Below are 22,084 nucleotides of genomic sequence, written 5' to 3' on the forward strand. Positions count from 1 at the left end.
CCGAAGCCTCTGAGGGCCAGGGGCTGGGACCGGAGGGCAGGGGTGGATCGCTTGATAACTGCCCTGTTGGAGTCCTTCCCTCTGAAGCACCTGGCACTGGCCACTGGCGGGAGCCAGGAGGCTGGGCTGGATGGACCTTTGGTCTGACCCAGGGCTCTTATCGTCTAGCGAGTATGGCCCCAGCCTGGTGCTGCCAGTGGGCGGGAGGGGCGCATGGGGAGCCCAGGGGGTTGGATTAGGTGTTTGGAGGAAGCTGTGATGTCCACTAGGGGCCAGGTCCTGGTTAGCTGTCGGCAACACACGCGCACCCCCTGCTTGAGTGGGGCGTGGGGGCCGAGAGGGGGACCCGGCTGGTGTGGCCCTGGGGCGGGGCGGCTGGAGCCGGGCTGGGAGCTGGGTGCCAGCCGGGTGGCCGCTTTCCGGGGGGGGGGCACCCAGAAGGGGCGGGCCCTGGGCGAGCGTGTGATCGGGTAGCTCTGCCTCCCCGCTCTGACATGCGGGCGCGGCGGCCTGAAAAGGCTGCGAGGAGCCGGGCGGGAGGCACAGGCGGGCTCCCCGCGCCGCGCGCCGGAACCTCTCCAGGGAGAGACGCGGAGGGGGGGTGCGCGCGCGTGTGTGTGTGTGTGTGTCCCCGTGTGTGTGTGTGTGTGTGCGCGTGTGCACGGGGGGGGGGGGGGACGACACGCGCGCCCACGACTCGCGGCGGCCCGGCCAGCCGCGCGTGAACCATCCGGTCCGGCGTGTCCGCCAGCCTCTGCCCCTGCCCGGCGCCCCGGCCACCACCACGCCGCGGCGGGAGCCGCCAGCCCCGGGGCGGTGCGATGCCCCGGGCGAGTCGTTCCTGCCGCCGGCTCTCGGGGGGCGTGGGGGGTGATGGTACCTTCACGGGAGTGACACGCTGAGGGGCTGTGGAGAGCAAACACGCGCGCACACCCACACGCGCGCTGCAGGCACGCGCGGTTTGTAGACTGGATTTCGGGGGGCGGAGGGGAAGCAGCGGCCGGCCTCGCTCGCGCCGGCACTGAAGGAGTTCCCGGGCTTCTGCTCCTGCGAGTGGGGCTGTGCACGGCAGCGGAGCGGGGGCAAGGCAGGACGCCAAGGCACGGAGGAGGAGGAGGACGAGGAGGAGAAGCGAAAGACAACCCGGGACATTTGCCGAGGGAATTCTAAGGTGCGGGGTGAAGACCAGCGGGACTCCCAGTTCCCGAGGAAAGCCCCTAGCAAAGCCAGCGGGGGAGAAACAGCCCCCCACCACCGCCACCACCCACCCCGCTAAAAATGGATACATTGCCTCTCGTTTGGGGATTTTTAGCTCTGTGCTTGGCTGGATCCGGAGTGCTGGGCGAAGCAGGTAAGACACACGAAAGTTAATTTCCTCAGCTGCGCGCGTTACTCATTTGCCTTGGAAAGCCTGGCGGCGAGGTCTTCCCGTTGGTACACAATTCAACGGCAGGTTTGCTTCGCGAGAGCCAGGACTCTCTCCCCTTGCGGGAAACACAACTTTCCCCTCCCGGGATGCAGTGTGGTGAGGTCTGGGTGTCTGTGTTTTGAAACACCCTCACACGGAGACAGGCTTTGGCTGTGTTCAGATGTCACATATGGAATAAATCAAAAGGTTTTTTTAAACAAACAAACAAACAGACACGACAAAGCCTTTGCATTACAGTTTTCGGGAGAGATTTTTTTTAAAAAAATGGTTTGAAGCAGAACATATCTCCCTGGTGGTTTTTGTTCCCTCTCCCCCCCCCCCCCCCAGCCCGGCTAGAAAGGCATAAATAATTTATAGCCACTCGGTTGGAGATACATTTACCAAGTCTAATTAAATAAGGTTTGAATGGGCAAGGCAGGAAAGCCAAGTTTGTGTGTTCTTAAGCCGGGGTGGCGGTTTCAAAAAAAAACAACAACCCCACCCCCATGGCTGTTAGCAGGTCATTTTGTGCCTACTGTCTTAATAAAATGTCCCGCTCTGGAGCAACTGGGGATGTTTCTCTCCCCCCACCCCCTTTCAGTGTCTGTGTTTCCAGGGAAAGAGGAGCTAGTCCATATACATTTTTATTAAGAAAACAAACAGTGCAGACCTCAGGGGTCTAAGGAGCCCTCTGAAGTGGTCAGAAACTTTTCTTGATGGAATTCGGTCCTAAGCAGTTGCCAAAAGAGAAAAACAATTGGGGGGGGGGGGTGAAGAGGAGTGGAGGGATGAGGACAAACTGTGTTGAGATAAGGGAAACGAAGAGACTCCGATCAAATTCCAAGCCACTGTTTAATTCTGACAATCGGTAAATACATTTTGGGTTGCGCAAAACAGCCTTGGAGAGACTGGAGTGTGGCTGGCGAAATCCCTCCTCCCTGGTGAAGGGCACACTAAACCCGCTCGGCTTCATGACTCCGCCGGAGATCTGACAGAGCCCTTTCCAGCTCATTAACCGCTGGGCTGGGAGTGAAACCCTGATAAGACAGATCAGGCGGGGAGGGAGCACCGCAAAAATAAATATACAAACCTCACATGGCCTACTGTTTATCGTGGTTATTAAAATATGTGCAACTCCTGGAAGCCACTAGCTAACAGCCGGGAGGCGGGGTGAGCCGAGGCTAAGCTAGCATCACCCCCCCCTCCCCGCTATATGTCAGTGAACATCATTATTTCATTCGTGCCACCCCAGTCTGCGGGTCCTGTCACTGCGGATCCCCCCGGGGGATTGTCATTCAGAACAAGTGCCTGGCGTTGGGAAGCCCGGAAACACCCTGGCACCTTCTGTGCGGGTGCCAAAGTCCGGCTAAGGTAAAAATGGTGCCAGGGTTTTGGATGTGGAATTGCAGCCGGGCTCGGGCTGCATGCTGGGGGGCGGCGGGGTGCCCCGAAGCGCTCCGCCCTGCCCCTGGGCTGTCACGGAGCTCAGCCGGGCAGAAATGCAGCGTGCAATGTGCCCTGGGCGGTGCACGTCACACAAACGCACCGAGGGCAGCTCGGAGACCCTTCTGCGCCTTCCCCCGGCCGGAAAGCCGGGCGGGCCCGGGGGCCTCTCCCTCGGCTGGGGCCGGATCCTGCTGCCAGCCAATCCACCGCGAAGCAGGATCGGGGCCGCAGCGGAGGGCGCCTGCCTCCTGTAGACCTGTTGGTGGTGACACCTCCTGCGCCCAGGGTCCGCCTGCTGCCATGTTCCTCCTTCACCTCTCCCTGCCGGCTCCGGGCCCAGCGGCGTGGCAGGAACAGACCCAGCGCGCTAGGCAGCAGGGGAGAAACTTTCACGTGAAACCCTTGTAATGGGGTTTACACTCAAACCAGCTCCGAGGGGTGGGGGATCCAGCTAAAGCGTGTCTCCCCCCCAGCCTCTCCAATGCCGCCTCGGTTGTGCGGGGGGGGGCTATAGGGACTGACAAGTGTTGGAGTGGAGGGGGGACGGCTTAGCAATGGAGCAGCACCCCCCGTCCCCATTCCTCCAGCGGGTCAGGACTTTCTGGTCCCTGGTGCTAGCGTCTCCCTCCCCCTGCCGCTGCCGCCGCTGCTCTCGTGTGCACGGGCAGCCTCGGCACCGATCTGCCTGGGCCAGGGGAGCAGAAAGAAAGGCGGGGCCGGCCGTGCCAGTCCTGGCTGCGGTGCCGTTCCCCCGCCCAAGCCGGAGGCGAGACCGCGCTGCCAGAGACGCCCATTGACTGGAGGGAGCCTCTGCCGGCTTCCGCCGCGCCCTGCCACCGGCCGGTTCTGGTCCGGGCTCTCTGGAGGGGCTGCCTCCACCGGGGTTGCATATGTCTTCCCCCCCCCCCCCCCGGTGTCAGAGAGTGAGAATTCGCTCCGCCACAGGTGATTTTAGTTGCAAATGAGCCTGGGGAGGTTGTTGCTTTTCCCAGGTGAGGAGGAAATTCTGGCTAATGCTTCATTTCACGGGCTGGATTCCTCCCTAAAACCAGCGTCAGGTAATAGGGGACATCAGAGCTGTGAGTAAAGCCCCCGTTGGCCGGAGCTGGGCTGAACTGCGGTTCTGCACCGGCACCAAAGAGCCAGAGCCTGGTTTGCGGGCAGCAGAGCCGTGGCTGGTCTGCGGGTGCACGAGGCCTTGCTCCCTTAAGGGGAAGTGCCGTGGTAGAGGAAACCAGATCATTTATCCCCAAGGGATTGGACGGGAACAGTCCCGTTGGGGTTTATTTTGCTATTATTTAAGAATCTTTTTTTTCCCCCCGTGAATTTAGTGCTCCTGAAAGGTAGGCACCGGCCTTCACAGCCCTGGCCTGAGCCAGACGGAACACTGGTGTATGGGAGTTCACAGCCCTTGGCCTTTCTGAAGGGCCTGCCCCTTAGCGGGGCGATGATGTGGGCAGCTGTTCACTGAGGAACTAGGCTGAGTGTCAGGAGTGTATCTGGCGCAGGGAGCGGGCACAAGTACTGACACGCACACTTGCAGCGGTGGCGCCGGAAAACTGCCCTTCAGCTCCAAAACGACAGGCTTGTCCGCTGAAAGGAAGCCGTAGCTGATTATAAGTAGTGGGTTCTTTTCCCCGTCTCAGGACAAGCCGTTAGAGGGAAAAACCACACCCAGCCTCTACTAGAGGGCAAATGTACACTTACACCCTCCCTATTAGAGGGCCCCCCTTCCTCCAACTATAGGACCATCTAACTCACTCGGGGTTCTCAAACTTCATTGCATCGCGACCCCCTTCTGACAACAAAAATTACTACATGACCCCGGGGGCGAGGGGGGTGCAGGGGAGGGGACTGAAGCCTGAGCCCACCCAAACCCACCACCCCAGGTGGGGGGGGTCCAAAGCCAAAGCTTGAGCCCCACTTTCCCTGGTGGTGGTGGTGGGGTCAAAGCCAAAGCCAGAAGGCTTCAGCCTCAAGCAGAGGGCCTGCAGCCTGAGCCCCACGGCCCAGGACTTGGGCTTCGGTCCCAGGTGTTTGGGCTTGGGCTTTAGCTCCTGGCCCCAGCAAGTCTAAGGCAACCCTGGTGACCCCATTAAAATAGGGTCGCAACCTACTTTTGGGTCCCAGCCCACAGTTTGAGAATCTCAATTTAACTCATACCATATATGCCACAAAGAAGCTCAAATGATGCCCTGGTGGGGATTTTAGAGGTCTGCCCCTGACTGAGTTCATCCCTTTCCTGGACATCTCTGTCAGAGCAGATTTATCCCTGGAGTTTCATAACAATGCTCCTAAAGAAGACATTTATTGCCTTTGTTATGGACCAGATGGCACTAAAAGACAGTTGTTTTTCTTAAAAAAGGTCTTGTGAAGAAATCCACAGGCCTCTCCTGCAAGTTAGGATCATAGAATACCAGGGTTGGAAGGGACCTCAGGAGGTCATCTAGTCCAACCCCCTGCTCAAAGCAGGACCAATCCCCAGTTTTTGCCCCAGATCCGTAAAGGGCCCCCCTCAAGTATTGAACTCACAATCCTGGATTTAGCAGGCCAATACTCAAACCACTGAGCTATCCCTCCCACCCTGGGAGCTTATCAGTTGAACGCCCTGACCCATTGTGCCACAGAGACACATAGATACAAGCCTGTAAGTTCTCCTGCTTCACCCCACCCTTTGCCCCACAAGCCTTGCACTTCAAATTACAAAATGGGAAGGCTTTGCTCTCTGGGAGATTCAGTCGATGTTACTGGAACTACATTTACTTTACTCTCCCATGCCAGCGCAGGCACCTATGGGAAAAGGGTTTTGTCAAAGTCTGAAAGGGGACGTTGTGGGGGACGCCTTTGTTCGATGAAACAATTGAAATCAGAGGGGTGTTTGAATTTACAGGGACGTTGGAAAACAGCTGAATTGGCAACACACACAACTCTGATTCCGTTAGGTGCTGTGTGCCCTCATGTCCTTGAGTAGATACAGAATCAGGTTCCTAGAGGTGAAGGGCTCTGTATCCCATTACCATTCCCTAGTGCCATGCAGTTCAATAAAAATATTTGGGTGAGTGCCTTCCTCCTCCCCGCAATCCAGCCTCCGGTGCTGTTTGCATTTGCAATGAAGTTCTCATCCTGTTTGACATCAGACTTTTTGTTGTCAAGGAAATGGTTGTGATATCACAAATACTGGAATATGACATCATTGTGTAATCCAATAAGAGAAAATAAACTGTGACAGGGCACACACGCTGATTTATATACAAGTAGTTTTAGTAATTAGCAAACATGGTAAGAAAAACATGTCAGAGGTGGATGGATTTATATTGGAAGTCTGGTGTATTTGAAAGCTTACCCCCATTATGAAAGTCCCTCTTTAAGCTCCCCCAAGGGATGTAAATAGAGAGGGGAGAGATTTTTTAATAGACAATAATATGATAATCCACACAGAAAAAAACCTCTTGCAGTCATTTTTACTGTAAGAGATAAACAGTGCAGCTGCCAATTTGTTTGTAGTAAAGCAAAGACTAAGATAACTATGTAGGGAGTGGGTTGGAGACCCTGGAAAGATAAATCTAATGGTTGGATGTCTGTGTGTTTTTCATCTCCCCTCAGCTAGTTACAAAAGCAATCAAATAAGAAAGTAAAGGTTTTGAGTGACCCAAGAACAGAGTGATTCAGATGATGTTTATGCAACTCTGAGCAATGCTCACTTGTAAAGACTTTCAAATATTTTCCTAAAAGCTGGTATTTTTAGAAATGACTTCTGTAATCTAGCAGAACCAACAACCCACTTGCATGCACACATGCGTGGGCGGCACACAAACACTCATTGCTTTGCCTTTTAAAATCCTGTTATGCTGTTAACAGAAAACTTACTGGGAGAGAAAGGATTTTTAGACTAGGAATCCATCAATTGCCAGGAGCTTCATTAAAACATATGAGTATGTGCTCAGTGAGGGACTATAACCCATGTCAAGGGAGTATTTGTTTTTCTAACTTTTTTCTGGCACAGAATTATCATTGTTTGTGGCGTCTGCTGTAGCAGGCAGACATGCTTTTCCCCAGAGGGCTCTAGAAGACACTTTCCATCTCCATCTCCCGGCTTTCCCTCCTCCGATTATTTACTCTATGCTTTAGGTACATTGTGCCAGGCTAAAGGGGCTGAGATCAGAAAGCAAACTAGTTCCGTTCTGGGAAGCTGTGCTGAAGAAGGTGGCTTTCCCCCACTTCAACAATATGTCACTTTGCACGGGCCATTGGATTGGCTTCCTAACCGGATCTAGTGCAGTTGGGTTCCAGGACACAGTGGCCTTGTATCACGGATAGCCTTAGAGGAGAAAGCATCCTTCACAGGGTTTAGGAAGCTGTCAGGTTCAGATAAGGCTGGGATCCTATCCTGTGGGACCCCCAGTTGTATTAATAAGGAAAAATTAATTTTTAAGCGCTGGGATGGCTGCCAAATTATGTGACCTCTGACAGACCAGCTGTGCTGTATAAATACATCGTATATATCTGAACACCGTGATCCAATCTGAAGTTGAAATATTGGAGCAAGCATTTAGCAGGGATGGTGGGGGCCATTTGCAGCAGTGTGAGAGAAAACTGCAAGCTGCTAAACTCTCTTCCATTGTGATGTGAAGTCGCAGAGGCAAGTCTCACATCTTGGGATCTCCCGCTTGGGGTCTCTAATCCAGAAAGCAGGGAAAGATGACAGAATGTACACACTGGGGAGTGAGAGGGAGGCGTGAACAGCTCTAGTTTTACTCTCATCATACAAGAGCCCTTTGACCCATTTCTAATTGTAACAAAGGGATAACTAGGTTATTTTCAAAATCCTTCTTCACACACTCTGCTGAAACTGTGGTAGCGGCATCCACACAGATCAGGGTTGTTGCTAGCACAGTTTTGCAGTGGTTTGGGCTACAGTGGCATGGTTTTAATCACAGTCAGAATCAAAGGGTCATCTCCCAGAAGTCAAGGTCACATCAAAGTCTCAAAGGGCCAAGTTGTTCTCCATACTTTATGCCTGTGCAGTGATAGACAGAAGAACTGACTTCAGTGGGAGATTTGTCTGAAGGAGGACTTCAGGAATTGGTCCAGATTGTTCAGCCTGTTCGTCTCCCCTCAGAACAAGGACTCATCCCAGTAAGCCTTTATTCACACAAGTAGTCCAGCTGAATTCAATGGGACTGCTTACTTAAGGGCTTGTAGGACTGAGCCCCAATCCTGGTTGTTAAACAAAGACTTGGTGTTTAAAAAAAAATTTGCAGGTGACCTGCTGTCATTTTGACTTCATCTACAAATTTTGTTTGGGGGAAAGGATTTTCTTTTGTGCCTTTAGGTTTTTTTTAAAAGGTCTCTTAGAGTAGTTCCTTTTCCTTAGAGGGATGTAGAGGAAGTGATCCAAGTGTCGTGAGGAGGGATCATGATGAAGATTGCATTAGCTGGCATGCAAAGTGAACTCACATATTAATAGAAGAGGGTGGACAGCACTGGAACCTTTTATCTGAATTACCCCTTTTCCCTCCGGACTTGATGATTCAAGAAAAATAGGACCCAAAGCTTGAACCACCCCTGTTTTGGGTCTTTTCTGATTTGCCCATTATGTAGGTAAGACAAAAGTGATAGCTTGTATACAGGTTTCAGAGTAGCAGCCGTGTTAGTCTGTATCCGCAGAAAGAAAAGGAGGACTTGTGGCACCTTAGAGACTAACCAATTTATTTGAGCATAAGCTTTTGTGAGCTACAGCTCTGATGAAGTGAGCTGTAGCTCACGAAAGCTTATGCTCAAATAAATTGGTTAGTCTCTAAGGTGCCACAAGTCCTCCTTTTCTTTTAGCTTGTATACAGACACTCTGAACTCTGGTGATTCAGAACCTGGCTCTGAACCACACTTGGTTTGGGTTTTGAAAACCTGGCCTTCTCTGGCCACCTCCAAATGATAGGGCTAATAAGCCAATAGGCTTCCATGCCAATAACATTCATTTTCACTTCGCTTGTGTTTCTTAGAGGGATCCCTCAGAACCTAGCCCTGCCCTGGAATTCTCTCTTCCAGAGTGGGGAGAGGGAGAGAGAGCTGTAAAGAAACATGTTCATTTGCAAGCCACACCCACCCTTCCTTTCCTCCGTGACCACTGAATGTTTGCTCAGTAGGAAACAATGTATTTAAGGCATTTCCCAGAATGTGTAATAACTTCTGCTCTGGTATTAAGGTTTAGCAGTAGCTGCATTTGAGAGAGCCATCAAAAAGACAAAATAGCTTTTGCCCAGCAAGGCTCTTAAATAATACCATCTCCTCCTGTGTCTCCATAAAAGAACTATTATCTAATCCAGAAGAATGGGGGAAGGTGACAGCGGGGGGATTGTGTCCAGTGCATATTAGCATGCTACTGACACACATGTTGGACAGCATAGTGCCGAATGCTCAGTGTAAAGCCATTTAACTTGCTCAGTAGTTTCAACAGGACCTCTGATAAGGATCCTTCTCCTTGGAGAGCCTGGCCCCGTGAAGGGGAGGAAGGGAATGGTAGTTGACTGGATGGGGATTGCAACAATAGGCGTTGGATACAGAAAGAAATAAGACATGATCCTGGAAGGTGTTATGGAGGTGGGGGTGGTGGTGGAGGGATAAGGAGCAGAATCTCCTTCTTGGCATTGTAGTAATAACAATAATATTAATTTCAGCTTTATATAACACCTGTCATCAGAAGAGATCAAAGCTCTTTACACGTGTATCCTAGGTGAATGCATGGTCCCTTCTTTAATTCATGGAAGTCAATTGCCTCTTAATCTTCTTCCACCATCCCCACACCAGCCTTTTTGCAGGGGGAAGATGATCACAGTATTTTGCTTATTATGTTCTGTGGCCCAGTTCTACTCCCAGTGCTGCGGTGTGACCATGGGCAAGTCATTTCACTACTCTGTGCCTCAGTTTCCCCATCTGTAAAACAGAGGTTATGATACCTCGTGTGCAAAGTGCTTTGAGATCTACAGATGAAAAGCACTCTGCAGGCCCTAGATATCGCTATGAAACAGTAGTAGTTTTTTATGCAATTTCAGTTGCTCGGAATTATAATACAAAAGCAAGTGGAAACAGACGCTGTTCCTTGTTGACCTGAAAGTTTTAATGTTGTTTGTTCCTCCACTCCAATGACTATTGGAGTAGCCATGAATTGTAATTCCAGACCTATCACCAATGGTTCCAGAATTGCATTTGCAGTAAGGCCTGCAGAAGAGTGGACATAAATATAAACTAACACTATTAGATCAGTTGCCCTATTGGAATTGCATTTGTTTATGATATCAGATGACAAATAATGAGGTTAGTGCAGGTGGCATTATGTGAAATGGCTATGATGTGAAATCTCATCAAAGTAACATTTTTTTAAAATGAAATGAGAGTTTTTAAAGGCTAGGGGTCAGATCCTCAGCTACTGTAAATCAATCTAGCTGCATTGATTTACACCAGCTGAGGTTCTGGCCCTGTGATTTTCAGGGAAGAGTTTCTAGTTGTCCCAGCATTAGGTTTCTATTTCAAGTTCCTCCCTGGATTAAGGTAGCAAAGAAGGGTACAAAGATTGGAAATCTTTTAATTTGTCACTTTTTAAAAAAATTACTATGATTTTTCCTTGTAAAAGTTCACAGGGAACAGTTCCATTTGATCCGTTACCAGATGGTCACTGTTCACTGCTGTCCAGTGCTAGGAAGTAAATATTTTGTATCCCTTCCCAGTTGCCTTAGGAAGTGGTCAAACGGCTGCATTCCTAGCCTGATGGATTGGCTCGTTTCTTTTTTGCTTAAGCCCAGACAGAGTTTTTATGAGACTGTCTCGTGACAGGCTGAAGTCACTCTGAATAAAACAAAATCCTAGTTCAGATCACGGATGTGCCCTTACAATCGGCTTAGCTATGGCTCTAGCATGAAATTTAGTTAAACTCTGAGTGCAGCTTGTAGGGACCCAGATGAGATGGGGTGGCATCTGGGGAACTTCCCGTTTTATAAAGTCCTGAACAGTTTGTGTGTGTGCTTAATTACTTTGTGATCATCTTACAGAAGGCGCTGTATAGCTAAATAAGTGCATTTCCATGTGTGTGTATATCTGTATCTATTAAGTTGTTCAGGAAGCCTTTGAAACTTTATCCCACAACAGAAATCAAACCAATGTGACACCTCAGTTAAATATGACCTCCACTTTTGGGCTAAAATAGCTAACCTTATTAGCTTTCCCCTGTGCTGCGTGTCTTTCCTTGACAGATCATTAAGCAATGTTTAAATCAGAGATATCACATTTGTGGTGTTTGATCCCTGTTCGTGTTCCTAGATTGGAAGCTCCCTGGGACAAGGATCTTATCATATGGTAGGGGCTCAGATAGCACTGTGATGTGGAACCCCATACAGACCTGTACAGATACTTCTAAAGCACTGTGGATGGTGTTAATAATAATGAATCCACCAAGGTGTTAGAACACTAGTTTTTCCTACCTAGGCAAAGGACTTAAGCACGTGCTTAAGTGCTTTACTGAATGGGGGTGGTTTGCTGAATTGGTGCTCAGAGTCTGATCCTGGGAGGCACTGAGCACCCTCAACTCTCATTCACGTCACTGGGAGCTGAGGGCGCTCAGTTGCAGGATCCCTTTGTTACTGAGCTATAAGTGGATACGTGCTGGCATGAAAAGGAGTCTTTAGGGCAGGGGTTCTCACAACAAAGTTTTTTGTTGCCACACTGACATTTTTTCCTAAAATACATAATTAACTTTAGGAAAAACAAATAAATATACACGGATACACATCTAAATCATTGTAATTTATTTATATGGGGTTTGTTGTAGCCTCAATAATAAAAATAATTCTGTGAAGTGATATTTGTATGTTCATTAATGTCACTTTTCACAGCACACTTTTTCTCAACAAGCCCCAGGACAAATTAAGCCCTAAATCGGGGGTTTGAGGGGGAGGCAGCAGGGACCAGGGGCGATGGGGGAATGGCTGTGGGGCCAGGAAGGCAGCGGAGGTCCACGGTAATGGGGGATGGATGGGGGGGCTGGGGAGGCAGCGAGGGCCTGGGGCAATAGTGGGGAGCCTGTATGGCTGGAGCTGGGGTCAGCACTTGCCGCTGCATGGTCAGAGCCAGGGTCCACACAGTTGAAGCTGGGGGTTGGAGCCTGCTGCCTCGTGGCTGGAGAGAGGGGTCAGCACCCAGGGCTGACTCCTGCTGCCACACGGCTGGAGCCTGGGACCTGAGCCAGGGGCCAGCGTCCAGAGCCAGGGGCTGGAGCCCAAAGCTGAGGCCACATGGCCAGAAAAGCCCTGCAGCCAGGCTCCCAAAGTCCCACAGCTGGAGCCTGCTGCTTAACCACTGAGCGCCACCAAGGTGGGTCGAGAATTCACCTTGCTCCAGCAGCGTTGTGCCCCACATGTCTCCAGAGGTGGTGCAGGGCAGTGCATCCAGGAGCAATAGGAAGGGAGGGATGGGTCCCCGGTCACCACCCAGGAGGCTGTCATGGCTGTAGGGTGGACGCATTTGAGAAACACTGCTTTAGGGCATCTCTCCTTTGTGCTGAATTCCGAGGAGCAGAGATCTTTGGGCCTGTGAGGGAGGAGGGAGTGGAGCACGGGCAGTGTTTATGGCATTTAAAAAAAAGTACATAAAGAATGCAGCTTGAGGGGATGGAGCCCTGACCGCCAATAAGCAACAACCGCTCGTCCTCCCCTCCTGTCTCTTTGCCCTCAGACAGAGATCTCACAGCTCACTTCTTGCATCCTTCTTTCTCCCTGGCTGTGGTTTCGGGGAACACTGGCTCTTTGGTCTCATTTATTCCTAACTCTGATGTACTTGAGCGATAGTCCTGACCCAGATAAAGCTTATTTGTTTTCTGTGGGCCAGATGACAGGCACAGTTTGTAGGGGCGGGCAGCATGGAAACTGAGCCTACGGCTCCGTGCCTGGGTAACCCTGCTGTTTTGCAGATGCTCCCAGTTTGGCAGCAAGGAGCTTTGACTCTCACTCTCCTAGGACTCTGGCATACAACAAACAGACTCAAAGGGCCTGCATGTCGCCCAGCTATTGGGAGCTCCTTAAATCAAGGCACTGGGACTTGGTAGGGAAGTACATAAACTTCATAGATCATTCATGTCTGCTCAGTGTGTGTGTTCACATGGCTCTGGTTATGCCCCCAAAGTCCTGTCCCAGCATGCACTGGGCTCAGCCAAAGGCTTCTCTGGGCAGAAGCCTCCTCTTTGGTGGTTCTAAAGTCCTGGTTGTGACTCTCCACAAAATGTTACCTCGCCTGATCCTCACTCTTCGTGCAGGCAGAACTCCCCTGACTACCTGGTGCTGGAATGTCTCAGCTCTGTCACCTTCCTTGAATGGGTATAAGAGCAGGAGCTGCTCCTATGTCATGTGCTATTTTTGCATGAATGCATCTGTCAGGCTTCCTTCCCCACTCTGAACTCTAGGGTACAGATGTGGGGACCCGCATGAAAGACCCCCTAAGCTTATTTCTACCAGTTTAGGGTAAAACTTCCCCAAAGCACAAACTTTTTGCCCTTGGAGGGTATGCTACCACCACCAAGTGATTTAACAAGGAATCAGGGAAAGGATCACTTGGAGTTCCTATTCCCCCAAAATATTCCCCCAAGCCTTACACCCCCTTTCCTGGGGAGGCTTGAGAATAATATCCTAACCAATTGGTTACAAAGTGATCACAGACCCAAACCCCTGGGTCTTAGGATCATAGAGAAATCAGTCAGGCTTTTAAAAGAAACAGAACTTTATTAGAAAGAAAAAAGGTAAAAAAAGCACCTCTGTGAAATTAGAATGGAAGATAATCTCACAGGCAGTCAGATTCAAAACATAGAGAATCCCTCTAGGCAAAACCTTAAGTTACAAAAAAACACAAAAACAGGAATACACATTCCAGCACAACGAATTTCACAAGCAGAAACGAAAGAAAATCTTACGCATTTTCTTGCTAGACTACTTACTAACTCTATAGGAATTAGATTGCTTGCTTTCTTGATCTGTCCCTGGGCAGAGGCATCACACAGACAGACAAAGTCTTCCCCCCACCCCAGATTTTAAAGTATCTTGTCCCCTTATTGGTCATTTTGGTCAGGTGCCAGCCAGGTTACTTGAGCTTCTTAACCCTTTACAGGTAAGAGGATTTAATAGTACTGTATCAGAGCTTCTTAACCCCTTCCCTTTATATTTATGACATGCCCCCCAAATCACAGATAGTGTGAAACACTGGCTTGATTTCTTCCTGGAGCTCTAGGAAAAAACAGAATTACTAAGACACATGCATCTGTAGATATACTACTAACTGTATAAAGACTAACAATATTTTTTATATTTCAAGGACGATTTTAACCAGTTGATTTTGGGAAACTTTCACAGGAGAGTGCATCAGCCACTTTGATCTGCTCCTGAGAAACATTGTCCTGACAAATGAGTTCTTTTTGCTCTTTATCTAATTCCAGATTCACTTCTGAGACAGTAGACAGACATTCAGAAACTTGATTCACAGACAAACTGCTTTTTTGCACAGACAAACATTTGGAGAAACCCTCCACAGGCAAATCATTGCCCATAATAGACACAGGTTTAAGATCATTTCTTTCCTGTGACTGGTTACCTGGACTGAACAAAGCTTTAACATCTTCCCCAATCCTTAGATCCTCAGGCAATAACTTCCTTATACCAGCTATAACTTCATGCTCAGTACCATTCCATTCAAGGTGAATTCTGGCTAACGGCACTCTTACAGTAAACTCATAGAGGACTACAACATTCACACTCTGATTTGGGAAGTAATCTTCCTCTTTGACTAGATCTGCTTTAACAAGAGTGATGTTAGAAGCCATAATTTGCCCTAAACAGCTTTTATGATTGTATAGTACTGTATCAAAGCTTCTTAACCCCTTCCCTTTATATTTATAACAGCATCGTAACCAAATATGACCCTAGTGAATCAAAAAGATTTATTGGTGGTTTCTTGTTGGAAGCCACCAACTCTGAGTGGCTGCAGCATATGTGTTTATTTTGAAATGCACCTCTTTGGCTAGGGTAAGTTTAAGTTACACATGGAGTTGGCCTTTGCTTTTTGCATCCAAGATCAGAGGATGCACTGAACCCTGCTCTTCTGATGTCAGCAAACTCTGGCGGGATTTAATTGGCAGAAAACTCACTCAGTGGGAGAACACCCTCTCGCTCAAGATTTCATAGCATTCGAAGGCGTCAGGGCACTCTCATATAATCTCTTAGGCAGATCCCTGGGCCCAACCATCTGCTTTGATCCACATGTGTAATGCTTGCCATGCCAACTTCAAAGGGAGTGGTGTGCATGTCCATGTGAGGGGCTGATTTTGGCCAGTGAATTTCAGCAAGGAGAGGCTTCTCCTAATTTTCCCATGGGTAGATGAGGGGAAATATGTTCTGCACCACGGAGTGGGCAAGGATCTCAGCTCTCCAAACCCAGCTGTGTGGGGAAACCTTGCAGTTCTCAGGACACCTTTGGAGGGCTGGAGCCTTTGTGCTGTCTCCAATGTCTTTATGTGATGGCTCAGGCCTTTGGTTCCCCACCATTACATTGCACAGTACTCAGGGAGCTGTATTACCATGGCCTTCCCATCAACGGGGTCATTCCCAGTGTGGCAGGGGAAGCAGTGTAAGGTCATGGGGAATGACCTGAGGGAGGATGATGCCCAAGAGAGCAGCTGTCCCTGCCCCTACCAGAGCCATGGCAGCACTGTAGAGTTGGTTTAGAGAAGTTTTCCTGTGATTGAGGGCAGGGGAGGAGCAAGCCAGAGATCTGCTGCTTCCACTGCTTACCCACAACCCTAGATCTAGCTCCCCTCCTCCAGCAAGCCTGGGAGGGAGCAGGGGAGAGCGGTTTCCAAACAGCGCATTTAGCTATTGAGTGGCGGAACATACTGGGCCCTTAGCAGACCTGGCTAATATTTAACGTTTCATTTTAATTTTATTAAGTGAATTTAAGGCTGGTGAAAGCTGCCAGGGCACGCTGAAGACTGACGTCTTCTGTTTAATCCACACAACACACACAGCTTGCACGGCAGCAGTGCCCGCTTCCTTCACCCTGCCCAGCCTACGTGCCTCAAGTCCTGACCTGGGCTGGAAGGGTGGCTCAGGTCTTGTCCACACACAAACTTGCACCCGTTTAGTTAAACCAGCTTGAGTGGATTCTGTGATTTCGGTTTAAGCGTGTCTTATTTCTGTTTAGCTTAAGCCTGTCTAGCCCAGTGGGCTAGCTTGCCTTTATTATATTCATTGCTTTGCATTATATTCAGCAGTAATATAAGAAACCTACAGGCCTGTATCCTGTAAGACATTAGCTTCAGCAAGTTAGCATAAGTCTTGAGGCCTCTGAACGTTGAACAGATAAATTCTGCACACATAAACGGCCCAACAGAAAACCCAAAATATTTGGGGAGCTGAAAATAGGGTTTAAGGGGAAGTTCTGACCCCAGGTCAACCACAGAAGTTTCCTGGCAATGAACTGATGTACATAACAGGTACATGAGAGAGATACATCTAAGGTTAGCCTGCTTGCTTGCCTATATATCTTTTCTTATAAGTTTCTTATTTTCTTATGGGTTTGATTGTTTGTTTTATTATAGGTTTATATTATATTCTGCTTCTTCCCACCCCCGCTCCAGCCCCGCCCCACCTCTTCACCGCCTCTTTCTGTATCCTCCCCCAAGCGCACCCTGCTCCTCCCCCTCCCTCCCAGTGCCTCTTGCATGCTGCAAAATGGCTGATCTGCAGCGTTCAGGAGGCGCTGGGAGAGAGGGAGAGGAGTTGATCGGCAGGGGCCACTAGTGGGTGAGAGTGGGAGGGAGAGAGGGGAGCTGGCTGCCAATGGGTGCTATGCACCGGCTAATTTTTCTCTGTGGGTGCCCCAGCCCTGGAGCACCCATGGAGTTGGTGCCTATGCATAGGGGGCTTCCTAAGTTCATGGTGCATCACAGCTTGGAACTTGGAAAGAACCGAAAAAAACAGTTAGGACAGAAATAACAAATGTGATACCTACTCACAAAAGGGCCATGGTAATGAATTGACATGTATGGTAATAAGTTGAGATCATTGCTATGCTAACTTCTAGGAAAAAGACACTGCACCATTAGTGAGGTGAGGAAATACAAATAAGGAAAAGGGGAAAAATCCCCTACTGAATATGCATCAAACATAACGGCAGTGTAACATACTATAAAAGTGGCATCGCAGCCTAGGGGCAGTAGAAGGAGGAGATGTAGTCCTTGGGAGGTGCCAGAATGATGGCCGTTGGTGATGAGGGGGAAGGTGATGGTGATGAGGAAGATGATGGCTAACACTTCAGGTTGTTCTACAAGGGATGATGTGAGTATATGGGTGTGCAGATGTACATTGTGTAGTATCTCTATCTACCTTACTGAGTTGGGGTGTTTGTGACTGTGCTAAATGTATTAATAAACTATATTTGTAAATATAAAAGAGTTCCTATACTGTGAGTGTTGCAACTGTGCACATCAGGGTTCCCAACTATAAAATCATTTGAATAATACTGGGCCTGATCTTGGGGCAAGAACCTGTCAACCCTCAAAGTGATAGCTGGGGATTCTTAAGTAATCAATATAATTAATACATAATCTAAAGATCAGGCAACTTAACTGACTTAAGCTAAATTGAAACAAGCTTGATTTTTGCTGAAATGCGAACACCCACACAGCCTTTTGCACCAGTTAAGCTGAACTGGCTTAAAATGACACCATTGTTTCAATGCAGTATGTAAACTAGCCTTCAGTTTTCACACACATCCATGCTTGGCCTCTCCGCTGGGGCTGCCAACAAGGGGTGACCATTCTGATGGTGCATTTTTGTAGTGAGGGCATTTGTCCACTGGAAACTGGACTGGCACCAGTGCCAAGTTGTCTAGCCGCCCCCAAGGAGCCATTAGATCATTTGGTCAGGCAGGGTTGCTTTATGAGGCCTCATCTAGCTGATGTAATATCCACAGTCATAGTATCTAAGTGCTGATTACAGACCAGCTGCTGCTGTGGTGGATACCCTTTGCAACCCTGTTTATTTCAACGGGGCTGCTAAGGGAGGAATGCCACAGCAGCCTCTGGCTCTGTTAGAGTAGCAGGTGCCATGTTCCTGCAGGTGTGGTGTTCTAACAGGAACAAAGAGAAACACAGTTGTCGATCTCCCTAGTATCTATGTAGGTGAGAAATGCAGCCCCCCCCCCACCCATCTGTTTGTTTGTTTCATTCAGTTCAATTACATTTTGTCTTTTAGACTGTATTCATAAATGGAATTTGGGTGTAAAACAGTCGGGCCTGATTCTGATCTCACCTACCCGGTATAAATCAGGAGTATCTCCACTGAAGTCAGTGAAAATACTCAGGGTTTAAACTTGTGGAAGATAAGAAGCAAGCCCATGGGATCGGTCAGTCCTGCCCTGTCTACCTGGTATGGGTTTACACAGCAATGTGTGAACCCAAGATTTGGGGTGAAAGTAGGAGATTTCTGCACCTCATTTTATCAGCCAAGAATGAAAGACGAAAGGTCAGATTCTGATACCCATGATCACATGGTGGATCTCCTTAATGCATGAGTCGTCTTATTGACTTTATTGGGACTTCCTCTGGAATATTCATTCTGTTATTCAGCGTGAGTAAGGGTGCTAGAATCCTGTGACTAGTTGGTGGCACCAGTCTAGTGGCTAAGCATGTTGAAAAAGCTGGAGAGAGGATGATGAGGAGTGGAAGGATTGAATTTGTTGTCATTGCTTCAAGACTTCACCCTTTCCAAGAAAAACAGTCTGCAGCTTGAATATTTATCTTTGTTAGAAAGGTGTACGTGTGTGCAAATGATGTGCGGATTTTTATGGGAGGGTTTGGAAGTGTGTACATGAGTGAAGTGTGAATCACACATAAATATCTCGGTGTCAACAGATAGGTGAATTCTCTCAGTCGTGTGCGCGCGCGCCGATGTGTCTGCCTATCTGTCTAAAATCCACATAGCCACATGTAGGTGCATGTGCTTCAGAAGAGAGGGAAAGAGATCTGCGCAAGAATGTGCGTTTGTAAATATTTTTGTGTTGAGCAAGCTCTCAGTGGAACAAAACCAGATGTTTTTATGAGTCCTCAGCTCTTATCTGTTTTCTCGTGCTTTTTTTAGGATTTTATTTTATTTGGGGAAAGGGAAAGTTGCAGCAATGCCCTTGGAGGTGCGAGGAGAAAGCTATTTTTAAGGAGGAATATGGTTTAGAACATCAACAAGTAGGAGGGGATAAAAATAGTCCTGTTTTGTGGCAAAGGAAGAGATTACTCCCTTGTGGGGAGGACAGAGCACCCCTCCTCCTTTGAGGAGACTTCCTGTCGCTATTGTTCACCGCTGGGTCCGTACGCAGCACGTGCCCTTTCTTTTTCCAGAGAATTTGCAGGGAGGAAGCAGCAGGTTAAGTTGAAGTGATGTCTTAAGAACCGTCCCACCTGGGTGCACGGTTCTCATTGCAGAAAGACTGGCACGGGGCAAGTTGATTGCCGGGCTGTGGTTTTCCTGCCAAGAGCTGGAAAAAAACTGGAAATTTACACCCTTTGCAGCCTATAGGGCAGCTGCTGCTCTACATTCAGACACCTTTAAGGCCAGATCCTCAGCTGGCGTATGTCAGAGTAGTTCATAGAATCATAGAATCTCAGGGTTGGAAGGGACCTCAGGAGGTCATCTAGTCCAACCCCCTGCTCAAAGCAGGACCAATATCCAATTTTTGCCCCATATCCCTAAATGGCCCCCTCAAGGATTGAACTCACAACCCTGGGTTTAGCAGGCCAAAGCTCAAACCACTGAGCTATCCCTCCCCCCAAAAACAACTGTCACACAGAATGGCCCCCTCAAGGATTGAACTCAAAACCCTGGGTTTAGCAGGCCAATGCTCAACCCACTAAGCTATCCCTCCCTCAATCTAACTTCCTGGCATCAGTGGAGTTAGGCCGGTTGGCACCAGCTAAGGATCTTGGCCTTAAATCTTCCCAGAGGATAAGCCTAAATTTCCAGTCGCAAGCTGTTACAAACCCTGTCTGAGTGCTGTCCTGCGGTGTATGCAGTACACAGAGCACCCACAGGGAATGTCATTTAGTGTGCTTAAAAAGGCACAGGAGTAACTTTCAGAAGTGGGCTCATTTGTGATGGGCTAATTATCTCTGCCTTTGTGTCAGACCTGGTGTAATTGTTCATCTGTGCTAGAGATCACGCTCCCTCCTGTGCTTTGTCAGTGAGTACAAGATTGTGCATCCCCCTTAAAGGAAACGGCCTGGCTCTGTTTTGTGATCTAATGCAGATTAGCACATCAGAGCTGGAACAAGTGGAGGCAGCCTGGCTTTAAAGCCTCACTGTCCAGCTTTATTGCAGTGCTACACGCGTGCCCTTTCTTTCCCCTCTGCATTTGCACTCTTGACAAGCTGTTCGTTTGTCTAAGGTGGAAATGGCGCAGACAATAATATTGCCAGGCTGGGGAATGGCTGAACTGCACCTGTAGTGAAGAAGATCCAGTCCTGTTGGGTGGCTGCTGAGAGGTAATCTATAATTCACAAGGCCTTGCTGCTTCATGCAGATGGTGATATTGAAGCATGACTGATGCCAGCAGCGCAAAATCTCAGAGGCATTTCCTCCCCCCTCCCGCCCCCCCGTCTTATTCTTTCCTCCTGGTTTGCTGTGGCTCTTAAATTAAAACCTTCCCAAGGCTAAGTGCTCCTGGTGCTGAGGAATTTCAGCCTTTACTCACAAACATCCCACATTTTCAGTGGCGGGTGGTACACTTCCCAAATATGGCTTCAGTGACAATTGAGGTCACTCAGTCCCTTAACAAGAGTGGACTTGGGCTGGTTTATAGCTTGGGAATGAGTGGATACACACATGCACTTGCTTCCACTGTGTCTATTTCATTGTTCTAGTCTGGGCTGGGTGTGGTAGGGAGGAGGAAGCCTGTCTTTGAACCAGGGGTCAGGCTACAGGAGTGACTTAACTCTTTGTTGTCTGAATAGTGTCCGCATCTGGGAAGGTGACACAAGCACTTTCCGTAGCCACTTGATGCTGTTTCATAGCTTATAGCTATTTAGGTCAGAAGGGACCATTATGATCATCTAGTCTGACCTCCTGCACAACGCAGGCCACAGAATTTCACCCACCACTCCTGCGAAAAGCTTCTCACCTATGTCTGCTCTATTGAAGTCCTCAAATCGTGGTTTAAAGACTTCAAGGAGCAGAGAATCCTCCAACAAGTGACCCGTGCCCCATGCTACAGAGGAAGGCGAAAAACCTCCAGGGCCTCTTCCAATCTGCCCTGGAGGAAAATTCCTTCCCGACCCCAAATATGGCGATCAGCTAAACCCTGAGCATATGGGCAAGATTCATCAGCCAGATACCCAGGAAACAATTCTCTGTAGTAACTCAGATCCCACCCCATTTAACATCCCATCACAGGCCATTGGGCCTATTTACCATGAATATTTAAAGATCAATTAATTGCCAAAATCATGTTATCCCATCATACCATCTCCTCCATAAACTTACCGAGTTTAATCTTAAAGCCAGATAGATCTTTTGCCCCCACTGCTTCCCTTGGAAGGCTATTCCAAAACTTCACTCCTCTGATGGTTAGAAACCTTCGTCTAATTTCAAGTCTAAACTTCCCAATGACCAGTTTATATCCATTTGTTCTTGTGTCCACATTAGTACTGAGCTTAAATAATTCCTCTCCCTCTCTGGTATTTATCCCTCTGATATATTTAGAGAGAGCAATCATATCTCTCCTCAACCGTCTTTTAGTTAGGCTAAACAAGCCAAGCTCCTTGAGTCTCCTTTCATAAGACAAGTTTTCCATTCCTCGGATCATCCTAGTAGCCCTTCTCTGTACCTGTTCCAATTTGAATTCATCCTTCTTAAACATGGGAGACCTGTTGGCTTAGCATCATCTGGTTGGCAGCCCCCATTGGATTGCTGTGGAGCAGCACCATCGCCTGAATGGAGCCAGCTGTGACACGCAGTGGTGGCAGGGATGGCTGCTCTGTTGGGATTGGGGGAATCAAGGAACGTAAAATATAGATGCCTATTGGAGAAAGAGACCTTGTTCGGAATCTTAGTATGTTATCAATTGACTCTATGATGCAGATTTTCCTCCCAGCGAGTAATGAAATAATAAATCAGATTTGTGGTGTTCATAAGATTAAATGTTTTTTTGAAGATG

General features: G+C 48.7%; 1 protein-coding gene across 4 annotated transcripts in view; it reads left to right on the forward strand.

Moving 5' to 3' along the window:
* Positions 1-526: 526 nt before the first annotated feature.
* The window catches only part of NRP2 (neuropilin 2), a 123,321-nt gene continuing 101,763 nt past the window's right edge, over positions 527-22,084 (forward strand). For 2 of the 4 annotated variants that reach the window (XM_048869288.2, XM_048869289.2), the window contains exon 1: positions 527-1,351. In XM_048869288.2, coding sequence (XP_048725245.2) covers positions 1,279-1,351 — 73 coding nt within the window. In that variant the 5' untranslated portion in view covers positions 527-1,278. The remainder of the gene's footprint in view (positions 1,352-22,084) is intronic. The other 2 variants (XM_048869290.2, XM_048869292.2) reach the window with 1 other exon arrangement.

The sequence above is a fragment of the Caretta caretta genome, chromosome 11 (genome assembly GCF_965140235.1).
Source record: "Caretta caretta isolate rCarCar2 chromosome 11, rCarCar1.hap1, whole genome shotgun sequence".
NCBI lineage: Eukaryota > Metazoa > Chordata > Testudines > Cheloniidae > Caretta > Caretta caretta.